The sequence below is a fragment of the Podarcis melisellensis genome (genome assembly GCF_964234715.1).
Source record: "Podarcis melisellensis genome assembly, chromosome: 10".
Taxonomy (NCBI): domain Eukaryota; kingdom Metazoa; phylum Chordata; class Lepidosauria; order Squamata; family Lacertidae; genus Podarcis; species Podarcis melisellensis.
This window is the reverse complement of record NC_138542.1, coordinates 22,103,614-22,121,861: the sequence shown is the minus strand read 5'-3', so window position 1 is coordinate 22,121,861 and position 18,248 is coordinate 22,103,614. Positions and strand designations below refer to the sequence as shown.

Below are 18,248 nucleotides of genomic sequence, written 5' to 3'. Positions count from 1 at the left end.
TACCAATAGCAATTAACCAAAATTAGTATAAATGATACAATGAGATACTTATCACCAAGTAAAACATGAGAAGCGCTCATCAGGAAGTTGTCAGCATAAATATAAATATATCAGGAAGTTGTCAGCATAAATGAATTTTATGTGCTGTTTGTGCAAACTTTTCCTTTTAATTTTTCATTGTTTGCCTTTTGAATACCTGAATGTATCAAGAAATCAGATTTACTGTACTTATTTACGGCAACTCCAAATTCTTTGCTGATAGACAACAAATTTATAGTTCACCACTGTATGTACACAGAGCAGCACAAACTATCGGGATATGCCCATTTTCAGTTTATTGTCCAAAGGACAAACTTTTCAAAATAAACTCTCAACACAAAATAACATTAATAAGTGGCAGGCAGTCCTATGTAGATTTAAATCCCACTAAATTTACAGACTGAATTTATCAATGCTTTGTTTTCAAGTGGCCACTTCTGCACTTTTCCCCACCTCGGGAAGTAAATGGTGTTTTGCAAAAAGAAAAAGAGAATTTCAGTTACAGGAAAGCACCCCCCTCTCCAAATGTAGAGGTAATCCCCACATATGAATATGTTCTAAAAATTCAAAGGTCTTTCTTGTATGTATTAAATATAGCATATGGATCAACAGTTGGTTCCCTAGCTGGTTCCTCTCACCAATCTTAGATGTCCAACCAGTCTGTGACACTTAAGCTGTCTTGCCATTTGTGCGACAAAACTTTCATCTGGCAAGAGTGCCGACTACTCGTTTTCCATATAAAATATCTGTTACCATCAGATGGTATCTATGTAGTAAGAGAGAAATAGGACAATGAATTACATTTATTTAACAGCATCAATCTTGGGAAATGGTAAGAAAATTGGAGGTAGATGTCACTACTACCCGATGGAATAAAGTATCAGGAACTCTGTGTAGACCAGTTTTTATTCAATTAAAAACTTCAGTGCATTTTATGTACCATTTAAAAATACAAATAACAAGTCTGTTGGCACTTCTGTCAGTACAGTGGTACCTCGGGTTACATACGCTTCAGGTTAAATACGCTTCAGGTTACAGACTCCGCTAACCCAGAAATAGTGCTTCAGGTTAAGAACTTTGCTTCAGGATGAGAACAGAAATTGTACTCTGGCGGTGCGGCAGCAGCAGGAGGCCCCATTAGCTAAAGTGGTGCTTCAGGTTAAGAACAGTTTCAGGTTAAGTACGGACCTCCGGAACGAATTACATACTTAACCTGAGGTACCACTGTATAGCATTTAAATACTGCAGTAAAGTCACTACAGTCATACCTTGGGTTACAGACGCTTCAGGTTGCGTTTTTTTGGGTTATGGACGCGCCTGCAGACATGGCGCTGTGGGTTGCGAATGCTGTGGGTTGCGAACGTGTCTCCTGCACGGATCACGTTTGCAACCCGAGTGTCCACTGTATTGTTGAATGTCTTATGGCAGTCCTAAGCTATGCAAAATCACTAGTGACAAAAGTAGTAAATGTACAGAGTGCAGGGAAAGGTACCCAGGAAATGTTTCAGACCAGCATTTTAACTGTTACCCGACGACAAATCCTGCACAACATTTCAAGCAGCAAATTACGCTAAACGTGTCAAGAAATACTTTGGTTTTAAATATACAGGACAAGGAGACATGGACAGTTCTGTAAAACATCTCTAGGCTAGTGGTTTTTTTTTGCTAATAATAATAATAATACAGCTTTCATAACAAATGAAAGAAGGAACCATATGGCTGTACAGCTATACAACATTTTTCCAGACAAGTGCAAAATGCCTGAAATATTTATAATTTATAATATACTTCAAACTACAAAAAAATACATTTTGTTTATTTAATATTATAAAGCATCATCATTCTACAAGCTTATCAGAATTTACTCAAATCATATAGTTTTTCTTTAAAACATCTAGATAGTCCTTTCTGGCCTTGGACACTTCATCTTGTTTTGATGATTCATCAATTGATCCTATAGGGGAGACTCTAACAGGTCCGGCATCAAGTTCAACTGTAGCTGAAAAACAAGAAAGGCTTATGGTTTCCTACTAATTTCAAAAACGGCATTAATCTACCATTAGGGTGGCTAAAAAATAATAATTCATTGGATGACTTTCTCAGAACAAATGCAGAAACTATTAGAAAACAGTGCTTATTTTGCTAGTGAACAATGAAATGCAGATATGATATGATCTTGCTCCACTTAGATCGCTACTACCATATTTTTCGCTCTATAAGACACATCAGACCATAAGACGCACCTAGTTTTTGGAGGAGGAAAACAAGAAAAAAAATATTCTGAATCTCAGAAGCCAGAACAACAAGAAGGATCGCTGCGCAGCAAAAGCAACGATCCCTCTTGCTGTTCTGGCTTCTGGGATAGCTGCGCAGCCTGCATTCACCCCATAAGACGCACACACATTTCCCCTTACTTTTTAGGAGGGAAAAAGTGAGTCTTATAGAGCAAAAAATACAGTATATGTTAGCTTCAAAGAAAATGTCATATTGGAGCCTTAAGTGCAAATTGCAGTGTGATCATACAATTCATAGATCATACAATTCAGTGATGTAATTTTTCTGGAGGTTTTAAAATCTAATAATTTTCTGCACTGTAAATAGACAATTTTGATTTTGCGTGTTCATTTGTATTTAGTACAAAAGAAGTATATGCATGTTAATTTTACAAGTATCACAAACATTTTTTTCCAAACACCCCAAAATAGTTGAAATGAAATATTGTGTGAGGAAAAAAGTAAGATTAAAAGTGCACTGGGTCTGATTTAAATGTTACACTGAAACCAATTCAAGACTTTACCTTGAAATTATTTTTACTGAAATACTTGGAAATATTTCAAAGCATGTAATGTTGGGTTTGTTTGTTTTTAAGTAACTGAAAATAGTTACTAGTTTTACTATGGCTGAAATCTGTGTGGCTTAGTCCCATGTAAGTAGCTTTAGGGCTGAAACAAATGGAAAGTTTTCTGGACCACTTCACTAAAAGTAAAGTAAAGGGACCCCTGACCATTAGGTCCAGTTGTGACCGACTCTGGGGTTGCGGCGCTCATCTCGCTTTATTGGCCAAGGGAGCCGGTGTACAGCTTCCGGGTCATGTGGCCAGCATGACTAAGCCACTTCTGGTGAACCAGAGCAGTGCACGGAAACGCTGTTTACCTTCCCGCTGGAGTGGTACCTATTTATCTACTTGCACTTTGAGGTGCTTTCAAACTGCTAGGTTGACAGGAGCAGGGACCGAGCAACGGGAGCTCACCCCGTCGCGGGGATTCGAACCGCCGACCTTCTGATCGGCAAGTCCTAGGCTCTGTGGTTTAACCCACAGCGCCACCCGTGTCCCTCCACTTCACTAAAGCTATCACAAAATTTGGTCAGTAGTGTGACAGTGTGTCACTACAACACTGAACCTATACTTGTATTGCTAGATACTGAAGGCTCATCCACATAGCAGTGGATCTGAACCTGCTTTGTCTTCTACCCCCCCTCTTTTTTTGCAGTGTCCACATGACATCCTCTTATTCCAAGTAGCAACACATTCGTTCCCCCAGATCTTCCCAATCTGCAGATAATCCAATAAAGGAAGGGGGGGGAAAGATCATGTTACCCGAGCGCAGTTGCAATGAAGTTCATTGTATGGGAGGGATTCTTTTCATGTGCGCTGACATTTTGCTGGGTGCTTATCACCAAACCCGACTTCCATTCTGCTTCCATCAGTGCAAAGGAAAGGATGCAGCCTGCCCTTTCCCACTGGTTGTCAGTACTGGCATGTTTGCGGCATTTTTATTTTCAAAACACCTCTTTTGTACAGAAATGCTCTTGTGCATAACAACTATAACAGTAACATTTGCCCTTGCAGCTACAGGGGACAGGAAACGGAAAGGGGATAAAAGGAAGTGACAGCCTTTCACGGGAGTCACTTCCAATCCTTGTCTGGCTTGAAGCAACACAAAGGTTAAAAAAATTACTGACTGCTCTTTTGTGCAAATCTGGTATATGAAAAAAATGTCATTAAAAAAATGTATAGCTGCACAGCTAAACAAATGTTTGCACTTATGTCCACAACAGACCTCAAAAACATATGGTGGGTTGGGAAGTACATTACATGAACTATAGTTTCCAATCCAAGGAAATCCAAGGAAAGGCTTTAACCTTCCAGATCTGTTATTATACCATAGAGATCTTTGTTTTGCAGTATACATGAATAGCAGCCAGAAACCTCGTAATAAGCTGATCTAGGAACTTAATTCTGATACTAGGATATCCCTTTCAGGTTTGCTCTCAGATCCGATCCATGCTAAACAGGGTATCCATTAAGGATGCTTATTAGCACCAACATCGTTTAACATTTACGTCAACTCATGATTTGAGTAACAATTATAATTATGTACCCCCTATACAGTGGTACCTCAGGTTACACACGCTTCAGGTTACAGACTCCGCTAACCCAGAAATAGTACCTCGGGTTAAGAACTTTGCTTCAGGATGGGAACAGAAATCGTGTGGTGGTGGTGCGGCAGAAGCAGCAGGAGGCCCCATTAGCTAAAGTGGTGCTTCAGGTTAAGAACAGTTTCAGGTTAAGAACGGACCTCCGGAACAAATTAAGTACGTAACCAGAGGTACAACTGTACTGGGAACCAAGAAAGTTACAGTACTCACGTATCCTAATGACCCAATTTTATTGTCTCAGGCACAATAAGAGTTAAGAAATCTTTTAATCAACTGGCAGTCCAAGAAAAACTAAAAATTATGAAAATAAAAGTTTTGGTTTTTGCCAATAGATTTAAAAAATACAAGTGGCAAATTGATGGGCACCCCAATGAGTGGGCGAAATCTTTAAATATATAGGTTTATGCTTTTCTTCAACTGGAAGTTGGAATAAACACTTCTCATATACAAATACTGGTTATTAATACAGTGAACTCTTTATCAAGGTTCTAATGGTGTAAGGGAACTAGAGATATTCCCCCAGCCCTCAAAATTTATGAAGCCAAAGTCACCTCACAAATCTGTTATGACACACAAATATGGGGATCTCTTCAAAAAACTGAACCTGGAAATACCCCAAAATAAATATCCTTGTGTTGCTTTTGAGCTCCCCAAGGCAACTGAGACTTCCGTTCTCCATTTGGAAGCTGGTCTTCGTTCAGTGAAGGCCACAGTGCATATCCATGCCCTTAGGTATTGACTAAGATTTTAAAAGGGGATAGGGCCCATTTTAGTACTTTCTGCTTCCAGGCAGACATTGAATCTTAACAATAGAGCAATTCCATCTTGGAATCAGGAAATACTACAAGTTATTGATATGCATGGCCTCTCTTTGGACACTCTTGGTTTGTTAGACTTTGAGATGGCATCATGCCACATGAAATCTCGTATTTTAAAACGTATTTGTGCTGATCACACTCCTGCCTGTCTGTCCAAATGTACCCCCTGGTACCCATTGGTATGCCAAATAAGAGAGTAGTTATAGTAAGTGTTCCTAGATTTATAGGGGCATCAGAAAATACAATGCAGCCAAGACAGAGCTAGTGCTTCATGCACCTGCCATTCATTACATTGGCATGCCCGACGTCTTGCACATATTTTTAAATAACAGCAGCATGGCTGTCCAGCAGTGGAAGAAGACCTCAAAGTAGCTAAATTTGAGACCCTGGTATATGTTTGGAATATTGCCATCACCAAGAAATTTTACACACCAGTTAAGGGTGATAAGAAGATTAGACTCTCTGGAATCTTTCTGTGTGGTATTGAAGTTTTATTACATTTGCTAACTGAGCAGATTTTTGACATCCTCCAACACCTATGTATCTTCAAATATGGACCTTGGTATAAGATGCACAAAGTGGGGATAACATTCGGTCCTTCATAAAAATTTGATTGATTGTATAAACCGGTAAGTCAATCTGCAGAAGCAATAAGAAGAGACATGACTACATTGACCGTTAAAAGTAGCATAAAGTGCTAAGATTGATAAAATCTACTGCTAGATCTATTCTACTTTGCATGTGTGGGGCTTGTGACTTTGTATTTGAATAAATGTTGAATTTTTTAAAAAGCTCAATGGTGCCATGAGAGTCAAAAAAAGGGGAAAGGGAATCACTCCTCCTGGCAGAGTTCTGCAGAGAGCTTTAGTAAAACAGTGAGGCATTTCATTGCTTTGCAAACACCTCCAACTTGAGGGGCCTGCCCCTTGCTCCCCACACCCATCTCAGAGCCTAAGCACACATTTCAGTGCAACATGGGAATGAGGAGAGGGGAAACCACGGCTTTAAGTCTAAAGCAGAAAAGGAAACTGTAGTGCACAGATAATCTACTCTAGTTGAGTTTGTGCTCCTCTTCTGAATTTAAGTAACAAAACAACGAGGTCTTAACGGGAACAGAAGAACAGGGAAGCAATGAAAGAAGAATAGCTGCAGCTGGATGATCAGTAACAGGGGAGTGAACAAAATGACGATGATCTAGCTTAACCCTGTAGTCTGGAAGCAGCCAGGATTGATAAATGGCTACACAACTTGGCATACCAAGTTCAGATCCTACCTCACCGCTGGATGTAGGCAGGGACTTGGGCATGACCTTGAGTTGGATTCATCTGTTAGTTCTACGGATTTCAAAAGGGATGAGGTAGTTATGACTACCTTCTGTGGACTTCAAGGGACTAAATTCCTATTGGTGGGACATTCATCTTTGTAGCTGCAGGTGACGTCCAATAATGTCTACCTGCTAGCACAGTGGAAATCTGTTTATCCAATGGGGCTTCCCCCCCCCCCACATGCACCCACAAAATCTGCATGGAAGAGTCCTCCTATGCTCCTGAGAAGATGCTGGGAGCAATGGGTGCTGCTGGGGGAACAGAGGAAGTCTTATTACTGGCACTATGTTGGAACTCCCAGTAATTCTACCTTTGTCCCCATCTTGCTCCTTGCTGAGTTCTAGAAGGACAACACTGAGACTAAGGGGGAAGAACCTGATGGACAGTTCTATCCTTGATCTGGTTGTAAGTAAGAAGGGAGGCAGGTGGGGGCTAGCTGAGGGGCAACGGAGGTTGGGGGGCAGTGCCCTGCTTCCCCACTATTAGAACTTACTGGTTAGCAACAAATTTATTTCATTTCACAAATCCATTTTGAAGCAGTTTTCCAAGAAAAAGTAATTCTTTAATGTTAAAATGCTCTTACTGAATTAAAAACAAAACCAACCATATAATTATTTAGCCCTAGACTGTATACTTCTTAATTATTTGTATAGTCCTTTACACCTTAGGGTGTTCATCCATACAATAAGCCCATGGCATACCTTAATATGGTTGTTAGTCAGTTATGGAAAGGAAAGCAAGGCTATTATTATTACATTAAATGAACACTTTGCATTGAGTATTTGCATAAAAATATAGATCTGCAAAAATCCTTCATTAAAAAAAATGGTGCAAGCCAACGTGAATGGATACTTTGATTTAAGCTAGGTTTTCAATTACATTGTTTAAACTTTACATATAGAATCACAGAATTGTAGAGTTGGAAGGGACCATGAGGGTCATCTAGTCTAACCCCCTACAATGCAGAAACTTTTGCCTAACATGCAGATTGAACCCACAACTCTGAGGTTCAGAATCTCATACTCTACCAACTAAGCTATCTATGACTATGTATAAAACCATGTGTGGAAGTTACTAGCTTTATTATTGAAGACAAACAAGCTCATCACTGGAGAACTGGCAATACATGTCATGAAAAAAATAATGAAAGCCCAGCCTTCTTGCACTTTATGTCACTAAATCATTGCTACTCATTAGAGGATCAGTACACCAATTCAGCTACTGAGAATCTTTGGCAAAAGAAAATTATAATGCACCTTCTGAAATAGTCGTGATAAAGCCCAAAGGCAGCTATCATGTACAATTTATACCAATTAAAATGTTCATGAAAAGAATCGTTCAGTAAGGTCTTATTATTTATTTATCTAATTTGGAAACTGCAAAAATAAAACAGTGTTTTGGCATACCACCTCTGAATACTATTACTGGTATCAGTTTGTAATGAATATTTCACAGCAGGATGAGTTTTTAAATTGCTAGCATGCTGTTTTGTTAACATACCTTGTTCTAGTTCCTTGGCGATAGTTTTTTCTAGTTCTGTCCGCATCTGAAATTACATTATGTGATATTTTAGTAGCTATAAAATTATAGATACAAATGTACATTATTCATTATGAAATGTCAACATCAGAGCAACTTTCATGTTGGGTCAAATATTCCATCTCTTATTTTGATACCAATTTTCAGCTCCCCGTTTTCAGGTAGCCTCAATCAAATTATAGACAATTAACTTTTTATTTAAAAAAAACTTGGACTATTTGATAACAGGATTTGTTAAAATGAGCAAATGAGAGGTAATGTAACATCAGAAGTCAAGGATAGTTTGAAAGTGTCGATCATAAATATTAGATACTACCACAGTATATGCCAAGGAAAAAAGAGGAAGAAATGAGGTTTTTTTGTTTTTTAAAAAAGATTTTTAAAAATCTTTTCAGAGGAATTCTACATACAGTACATGTTCTAACAAGCTGGTAATTTCAATATCCTTGGATGAAAGTGGCAAAGGGAATTATATTATTTTTTTCTGATTAGTTACTTAAGCAAACTGAGTAAATTAAGAGCAATTACCCACAATCCCATGTCGAGGTTTTTAATGTAGGAAGACAGTACTCATTGTAGTTCACGTGTTCTTTGATTGTTCAGAGACTCTCACAGCGCAATCCTATGCATGTTTACTCAGAAGTAAGCCCTACTATGTTTGATGGGTTTTACTTCTAAAATATTCACATAGGATTGAATGTATAAACTGGAGATCAGATCTACATGATGTAGATGCCTAACATCTTCCCTACTTACTAGTATCCATTATATCAGATGGAATCTCCATTTTCAGGTGAATACAAGGCAGTGTTGGTAAAACAAGGGCATTTCTAACTGAGAAGCCAAATCAGGAACTAATTGAGGCATATATGACTAAGGCTACAGTTTTCATCAATTATTTCTATTTTCCTTTTTCTTTGTTCTAAAAGGTAATGGAATAAGTATAATGTATTGAAATTATGCTATACATATTTTTGGGGAAAAAAATATTAAAAACCATCTGAGAAATTTAAATATGTAGTGTAGCAGCAAAAGCTTTTTTTAGCTAGTCTACTGCAGTGTAATACATATCTTTAAACTAAAATGTCACTGAATTTTGTGCAGTACAAGGAATCACATGGCATTGAGCAATGCAGAGTACACACCTTGTTAAGTGTCTGGCTGTAGAGAAGAAAAGGAAGAAATAGACTTTTGATCAAGGAGCTGAAGAAGTAAAGAACAAGCCATAAGTGTATAGGTCTTGAAGGCAGAAAGGAAAATGACCAATTTGTAAATGTGAGAAAAAGGGAAACTTTTACAATGAAAAAATTCTAATCTACTCTGGGGATGAAATCATATAGACTTATGGAATAAGTCCCACTGAACTCAGTGTGCTTTACTTCTGAGTAAACATGCATAGCATCTGGCTGCAAGCCTGGAAACAGGGTTGGAGCCAGAGGAAATTAGGCATGTTTTAGTCTATTGAAAATCAATGACATGATACTCATGCCTAACACTAAAGTGTGACTTCCTCTGGGTCCAGCCCAGAATCAGTAATTAGAAAGGCTGTGATCACAAATTCCCAGAGGAACAGCTATTTTGTCAAGGGTTTGTTCTGCATGCATTCTAGCTTTAACTGAATGGTCACTATTAGTACTTGTTGCATCGCAAATCTCTCTGGGCTCCCTGCTTAGAAGTCTTCTCCACCACCCACATATATATACCTGCAACAACTGAGGATTATATTTAATGCACCTGATGAAATTGACTCTAGTCCACAAAACCTTACACCATAACAAAATTTGTTAGTATTTAATAATAGCTGGTGCCCATTTGCACTGCTGGAAATGGAAGGCAGGGAAGCTAATAGCAGGAAAGAGCAAGGGCATACCATAGTCAGTCAATTCTAGTTCTCTCTAAGACATGGCATTACAGTAAACATCTTTTTCGAATGCATATATTTTCAACTTTTTAATGTTTCCTTTTTTGCAGGGTTTTAGGCAGAGGTTCTCTCAATTTTATGCATTTTTTCATAATTTCAAATGAATTTTGGGAGGAAGGAGAAAGAAGGCAAGGCTTAAAAGAAGGACCAAAGACATTACACTGAAAACAAGACTACGAAGGTGCCACTAAGGTAGGAATTGCCATATTTTTCTTTTTTCTTTTCCCCCACGCCTTACAGCTTATCCTAGGGCTGGGGAACCTGTGGCCCTTCAGATGTTATGCTCCAAGTATGTCAGCCCTAGCCCATGTGAACAATGGGCAGGAATGATGGGAGTTGCAGTCCAGCAACAACTGAAGGGCCACAGCTTCCTTATCCCTGCTTTACTCTGATCAGTTTCAACTGGAGACTGTTAAGAACTAGCTAATACAGGAGCTCCCAAACTTTTCCCATTTGAAATTTGCTAAGGATCATGGAAGACCACTTAAATATTTTTCTGCCTGTTGGAGCAAATTATACTACGGTGTGCTAGAAGATTTATGAGTTTTAATTGTGTTTTTATTGTATTTTTTCAAATATGCCACAGACTCCAGTTTGCGAACTCCTGATCTAGTATTAAATGCCAATGGCATCAGTGTAGATGATACTACCTCTAAGAGATGCTTTCTGCTGAACAAGAAGCATCATATTGCACCTACTTCTTGCCTTGGTAATGAACTAGCTGAGAGCCAACAAACTGAAGCTCAATTCAGGTAAAACAGAAGCACTGTTAGTAGGTGGTTCCTTAGACCAGATGGCTGGGAAGTTGCCTGCTCTGGACGGGGTTACACTCCCTCTGATGGCTGAGATGGCCTCAGTGGCACAGAGTGTCTTCCATCAGCTTCAGCTGCTGGTCCAGCTAAGCTCCTATCTGAACAGAAATAGCCCAACTTCTGTTGTCTATGTTCTGGTAACCTCTAGGTTAGATTATATGTGGGGTAAAACTCAATGGCCAGATTGCTCAGCAGAAAAAGACGGTTTGAGCATGACAACAATCCTGGCCCGATTGCACCAGTTGCCAATCAGCTTCTGGGCCCAATAGAAAGTGCTGGATTTGACCTATAAAGCCTTAAGTAGCTGAGGACTGCAAAACCTCAAGGACCACCTTGAACTGATCTCCACTCTACAGTCAGCATTTTATTTCTTGTCTTGCTAGTATCAGGAAAAGAACTAAAGAATGCCAATGTCTTTGTTTTAAATAGTGTTTGTTAAACAGAAATAACTGTTCATGTGAACATGATCTAAAGCTACAGCCTTACAGAAATGATAGCTTAAGAATGACATTCACAGTTACTCACCTTTGCTAGGTAAGCTTCTACTCTCATTTTTGAAGATGCTGTACTTCCCGTTGGGTTCATGAATGCACCTCCAAAGCTAGGAGATCTGCTTAATGCTAAGTTGCTGCCAAGACTCCCCACCTGAACAGTTTCCAAGACAGGACTTGAAGAATAGCTGCCACTCATAAAGCTGTTGGCAAGTAAAGACTTGCTTTTGTGGCGCTCATGTAAGAGTTTGGTGCTGGCTTCTGTTAATTTCTCATTAGCTCTGTGAAAATTGCAAAGGCAAGTGAGAGGTTAAGCAACAGTTTATCTTAAAAGAGTGGAAACATTTATCATTTGTAGCAGTGGGATTCTAGATAAAGTATTGTTTCCAACCCAGAACAGGAATGCTCCCGTTCAGGGCTAAAGATAGCTTGGAAAAGGGCCTTTGTACTGCTATTCCAGATTCATAGGGCTAATCAGTAGTGACACTCAGGAAAAAGTGGCACCCCTTTCTTCACCATCCTGAAACTGTTCTCCAGTGTGCTATATAAGACAAAGGGCTGAGTACAAGCCTGGCTGTCAGCCCCAAACATGATTGTGGGGAGGGGTGGTTTCTGAAGAAAAGGAAAGAGATGTCCCTTTTCTCCTCATTTAAAACCTCTCTATATAGCAAAGGGAGGATTTTTCCTCCCATCACCTGCTAATGATAGGCCATCATGAACAACTGCATCCTTTTATGGGGATGCCAGCTAATAAGCATGGGTCAATCAAGTGTAGTATTACAATGAATAAGCTGTGGCCCTCCCGGAAATAGTGGCTGGACTTGAACAGTTAGAAATATATTCTGTAGTACAGCAGTGGAAGACTACTGGGCTCTGGGGCTAGATGAGTACCTTCATGTTCATCTCAGACCTGAGTACTACGGTGTAGATTAGCTGGATGTACTTACTTATCTTTTTCTCTCTGCTGTATATGGGAGAGGATTTTGGGAGAGAGGTTGGTTCTGTCCCTTCATTTTAGTTCTTGAAAGGGAAATTCTATTAGGTTAAGAGAAAGCATTTTCTTTCCCATCCTAATGTATCCTTCTCCCTAAAGTTTCCCTGGCACAAGCCACAAGGAAGAGAATTGTCAGAAGACTTCTGAATTACCGATCCAATTTACTTCCCAAAGACTTTCTCATTTTTCGTTCTTCTGAGTACAGTGCTTTATATCTTTCCAATTCTGAATGCACTGATTCTCTTTGTAAGTTGTTGTCTTGCGGTCTGTTTCTCAGTATAGCCAGCTCACATTCTAGATCTTTTATTCTGTTCTCCAGCTGATTTCTCAAGGAAGCATAATTAGTAGCTCTCATCTGCTCCATTGTTTCTTGTGAAGCAGCCTGTGTCTGGGACACAAAGCATCATAGTATTAATTTAGAAGATTTATATTAAGATAGCTGTCTTCATAACACCCATATTTTAAAGAAACCCAACAGACAGACAACAAGGATTAACCAGAGTGCTTATTGGCTGCCACATCACCTAGGTTCAGATATTTGATAAAAAGATTTAGCAAGTTATGTTGTCTATGAAATTACAACAAATGGTTGATACATTTACCTGCAAAAACAAATTGACTTGTTCCAGTTTTTGACTTATATCTTGCCTAGCTCTTTCTTCAATCTCTCTCTTGTACTGTTCAATTTGACTGAGGTCCATCATATTGTCCTGTATATGGCGTTTGAGATTAGTTATTTCTTCTTCTAGCTGTTGTTTGCTTCTCTCCAGTAATTTCATGGAAGACAACTGATCACGTAGTTCACAATTTGTAGATTCCACCTGAACACGTCTCGCTGACTCAACCTCCAACTGTTGAGAAAGTTCAGCAAGAACTCAAACAGGGAACTAAGACTTCTTCAAAATAAAATAAATCAAGAAAGGTTTACAGAAGTGCACAAGAATAGTGCTGACATTTAACTCTGTAGCAATAAATGATATACTGAGGATTTGGTTACAGACCTAGGAAGATGTAGGCTGAGGAAACAGACTATGTGCTTTTAACAAGGAATGCATTATTGTTGAACAAATGGATTAAAACATTTGAAAATACTATTTAATACAATTATGAAAAATGATTACTATAAAAAATGTTTTAATTGTATTAAAGCAAGAGGGAAATATACCTTGGTTCTTAGGTTGCTAACTTCCATCTCAGCATCAGTGAATCTGTTCTTCATTTCTCCATGTATAGTAGTAAGAGATGAACTCTCTAGACTCTCATATTCTTTTATCTTCTTTTTAGCTGTTTTTAGAAACTTTTTAACTCTACAGAGTAATATTATAGAAATCACATTAACCACTGATGAGAAAACCTGGATTATAGTTTTACTCAAATTGCTTAAAATATTCAATAGATCTCTCTCTCTCTCTCATTACTCCAGCAGAAACATAGTCTTTATGGCTGAATATACAAGAGAACTGAAAGTAGAATGGTTTGTTCCTTTCAAAGCATGTAGGCTCAATTTCAGTTCCAAAATTAGGCAAACTCAAATGGACTTAGTTATTTCACAATATAGGTAAATGAACTACTTAGCAAATGTGCACATCCATTTGATGGACTGCACAGGTGAAGCAGGCAAGTCAGCCTTTGGTAATGACAACAGCACTGCCACAGAAGACATTATTACCCCCTGTCCACGTCTCTGTCTTCTGTAGTGCTGCCACTTTTACTTTCACTCACCCAGCCCAGGATCTTTGGTCACTGCTTACCCTGAGATACAATAATTATTTCATCCCTTGACACCACAGGGTCTTCATGTTACACACACTGTGGGCCCAGGCACAGTAAGGCAGTGGTGGGGGAGCAGACAGAAAACAAACACAAGGGGACATGTATTGGGATCAGTTTAGGCTACAACTGATTACAGATGAAACAGGTTTGGTGCGGGCACTGGGCATGTATCTAATCTGCCAGTCTGCTGTTTGATGGACAAATGGTGAAAACTGCTTCTGGTGAATCCAGAAGCTGGCAGGGCCAGCGTCCAAGTCAGTCATCTGGACAGGAAGTGCTGTCCTGCAAGATCCCACCCCCAACCTGCTGTGACTAAGGATTCAGCGCAATGTCTCTTCTGCCCTCAAAGTTGTGACAACTGCAATGAAATATGCAAAACCCGCAGATTTAGACAATTTGCCTGCAGGACAAATTCCTCCCTGGCTCTAAAAAATCAATGACTGACAACTATTCAGAGCAAGATCTGAAACTAGGGTAACCCCAGGCAACCCTGAAATCACCAAAAATTAAGGAGGGTGGGAGGGGAACTCCAGTAAAGACTGCAGGGGCAATTTTACCACTTACCTTCTTGCCTGAATTGCAAATTGTTGGACTAGACGACCCTAGGGATCCCTTCCAACTCTATAATTCTATGATCTTTTAGTCCCCCAAAGCAGACCGGAATTGGTGAAGTTTTCACCCAGGTATTGTCTGAGGCCCCACTCCCCACTCCCCAGAAGCACTGACTGTCTTGGGGTCTTGTGAGTTTCCACTGGCCTCAGGCACAGCCACAAAAGGCAGAAAACTATCACCTACATCGCTCTGAGGCCATCAATTGTGGCAAGCTCACCTTGCTCCCACTGCCACACAACTGCTACTCCCAATTAAGCAGTGGAAAGATAATTCTTTACAGTTCAAGAGGGTGCAGGGCATTAAATGCAAAGTAAAATACTCAACAGAAGCAGAGAACTGCCTTTTAAATGAATGATTACTTTCAACAGGGTAATGTTAAAAGTATTTCTAACAGGATTTCTATAAAACCAAAGCATCCTTTTATTATTAGCAGAAGAATAGAAACTTCCTTACCCACTGCATTCTTTTTGTAGTTCTATGTTTCTTTTCATTTCTTCTTCTAGGCGTGCTTCCACCGATCGCTTCAGCTCCACTAACTTCTTCACTTTTTTCTTTTCGTGCTCCAACTTCAAGAGAGTAAGCACAACATCTTTACACTAACACTGTTCATTAACATTAAAGAAACACATCAAGCTGGGCATGCAAGTGCCCTTCTGATCACAGAAAGAGTGTTTTGCCTCTTGTGCTCAAGTGCTGTGTGAGAAACAGAAAACAAAATGCAAAGATATTCCTCTGATTGGGAAAATTCCCATTTCCCCCCAGTCTCCAGATGTTCGATTGCTAGGCAGACCATGTTCCTCTTTCTCAGAGGAGGACCCAGAGATAGGGAGAAGGTGTGGGGAGGCCACAAATACAGTTCTGGGTAAAAGCTACTTCTGAGACATGTTCTGATGTTATGTTCCACTATCTGTCCCACTACCTGGTTTAGGCAGCTTCCTACTGGTAGGGAGGGAAGCATCAGAACTGGTTCCTAGAGGTCTTTGACAGGATGGACTAACCAAACTTTGATAGTGTTGCTGTCTCTTGGCTTTCACCTTTCAGGGTGATGAGAGGACCAAAAATTCCACCCACTTGCCTTAGGCGGTGGAACTGAAAGGACTGGGGGGACTGGTACCACTGGAAAGATTTCTGAAAGGAATATTGATCATCCTTCTTTCAGGCTGATGAAAACACCTTCTTCTTATCTTTAGATTCAACCAGCAAGTCCTGGAGAGCTGTGCCAGCAAAGATCTTGCTACAGAACCTACCATAGCTAAATTTGAGTGAGAAGTGTTATCAACATCCAGTGCGGCACCTGCTGAAAAAGCAACAGCCTGAAAAACCTTCAGCATAGCTTTGCCGACTCTGGTGGGCTCTTGGGTGTATGCCAGGCCCACCCACAGATGAGCAGCAAACCTACACATTGAGAACTAGTGGAGGGACAGACCTGAAATACAGACTTTTCAGGTCTATCCAGGCCTCACTGCTCAATTGCCAGCCAGAAAAGGTTAAAAAACTGTTCTATGATGCTGGTTATATATCTTTGTTTATTCATTGAGAGCCTTTACTTTGAGACCACCCCCCAAAGGAGGCGCCTATTTGAGGTTGGCTACAAAAAACAATATTTAGGTTTGTATTTTTTGTGAACTTATTTGCAATGATTCACAAAAAAAATTAATGGATGATTACAAGGGTTCAAGCGTATTTGTTAGGCACCAGGCAAAAATATTCCTTTTCTTCTAGGCTTTTGGCTAGTTAAACAATCTATGGCCTTTAAAACTTTTTTGGGAGTATTATTATTTTTAATTGTAATTGGATGAAAATTAATAAATATAAATAACTAAATAAAATTACTTGGGAGGTACCTAATGTTTACTCTGAGTGTAAAGAAACACAGAACAGTTTGACACAGGCTTAACTGCATTCATGCTGGACTCACCTGAGCCATTAGCTCTGTCTTTTCCTTCTCAAGCTCAGAAAGGCGAGCTTCAAGTTTTGATTTTGACTTTACTTCTTCTTCCCACATACTCTGAGTATCTTGCGCTGTTGCTGAAAATATGCTTTCCTTCTGGACCTATGGAGCAATCAGAATGTGTTTTGATGGAGAACTATCACAGAAAAAGCCATCCAGGCATTTATATAAAAATATAGACTCCATTAGGTTGTCGCAGAGCCAACTACCAAGCCATCATTTGGCGATAGGGGCAGTAACCACAGGCTTGCTTGCTCATTTCTTAATTTCCACACCCTCACCAGCTCTTGGTACATATACTCCTCCTCCAATGCTTTGCTACCATTTGCTGCAATGCTTGAATTAGGCAAACTGTGGTTACCACCAATTGTAGTTTCCCTCAAAAACAGGTATTAAAATTCACTTAAACAATTCTATCAGTCCTTTTTGCATCACAACTGAGAAGAGTAATTTGCTACATACATTTTAAATATAAATTAATATTAAAATTATACATAAAATTATATGTAATCATCATTAATTAATTATGATGATGGTGGAGTAAGAAATAAAGTATTATTTTCAGCCTTATGAACCAAATTCTGTTTAATCTTCAGAATAAATATTTAAAGACTTGAGGTGATATTCAACAAAATCAAACTCAGAGGAGACCCATTAAAATCAATTGACTTGATACACTGATTTTAGTAGGCCTGCCTTGTGCATGATTAAGGTTGGCTATCACCCTTTGCCTTCAATCTACCAGCTGAAAGCTAGTTTTAGTATTTATCAGTGATTTCTGTCACATTTAAACTTTCCCTGTTTGAATTCTATGTAGAAGACACTGACTGCAACTTACACACACATTTAGCTTATGCCCATTGAGCTGTATGCACTTTTAAAAGGGGGAGGTAGTTTAAAAGGGGGTAGAAAGGGTCAGGTGTCTGGGAAAAAAGACTGTGGCAATCCCACCTGCCTCTGAACCCAATGAATGTTGACTATATGTGATTTTGGCTTTACATGCTATCCCCGCAACATAACCCCCATGGAAGTTGAGAGTCACCTGAATAATCACTTTCCTTCTCCACATCCCCAGCTGAACATCTTTGAGCCCATGAAAGCACAACTTGGGTCAGCTATCAGTTGACTCCATCTGTGCCTTTAAAGCTTTCCCTTCTCAAGTGGGGAGGTAGTTCAGAAGAGGAAACCTGCCCTACTTGAGGAAGGACAGATGTGCTCCTTTCCTTTCTTCTAAGTGATTTCATACCTGACACATCTTTTTTCTGTTTAGGGTTACTGTCTTTCTGCTTTCTTAAGATTTTGCTTTTTTAAGTTCTTTTAGAAATCTCATGGTTCCCCCAAGCCTGCTGATATATCTTCCTCTTGTAAGTGGTGCCATTTTGACTGTGCAAGGATCAACATTTCCCCCTCACTTTGGGATAGTCACAAGGTAAGGTAAAGGGACCCCTGACCATTAGGTCCAGTCGGGATCGACTCTGGGGTTGCGGCGCTCATCTCGCTTGATTGGCCAAGGGAGCCGGCGTACAGCTTCCG

At 39.5% G+C, this 18,248-nt stretch overlaps 1 protein-coding gene and 1 long non-coding RNA gene across 10 annotated transcripts in view; one reads left to right on the top strand and one right to left on the bottom strand.

Annotated features, from left to right (window-relative positions):
- Positions 1–927: 927 nt before the first annotated feature.
- The window catches only part of ANKRD26 (ankyrin repeat domain containing 26), a 57,539-nt gene continuing 40,218 nt past the window's right edge, over positions 928–18,248 (bottom strand). For 6 of the 9 annotated variants that reach the window (XM_081928900.1, XM_081928894.1, XM_081928895.1 and 3 more), the window contains 8 exons: positions 16,683–16,817; positions 15,218–15,330; positions 13,545–13,686; positions 12,982–13,230; positions 12,532–12,767; positions 11,420–11,666; positions 8,123–8,168; positions 928–2,038 (listed from right to left, as the gene is read on the bottom strand). In XM_081928900.1, coding sequence (XP_081785026.1) covers positions 1,905–2,038; positions 8,123–8,168; positions 11,420–11,666; positions 12,532–12,767; positions 12,982–13,230; positions 13,545–13,686; positions 15,218–15,330; positions 16,683–16,817 — 1,302 coding nt within the window. In that variant the 3' untranslated portion in view covers positions 928–1,904. Of the gene's footprint in view, positions 2,039–5,767; positions 5,937–8,122; positions 8,169–9,306; positions 9,365–11,419; positions 11,667–12,531; positions 12,768–12,981; positions 13,231–13,544; positions 13,687–15,217; positions 15,331–16,682; positions 16,818–18,248 lie in introns of those variants that run through there. The other 3 variants (XR_014172557.1, XR_014172558.1, XM_081928898.1) reach the window with 3 other exon arrangements.
- Positions 2,504–3,616, top strand: LOC309379686. The gene is made up of 2 exons (XR_014172599.1): positions 2,504–3,021; positions 3,389–3,616. It is a non-coding gene; the product is annotated as an uncharacterized lncRNA (long non-coding RNA).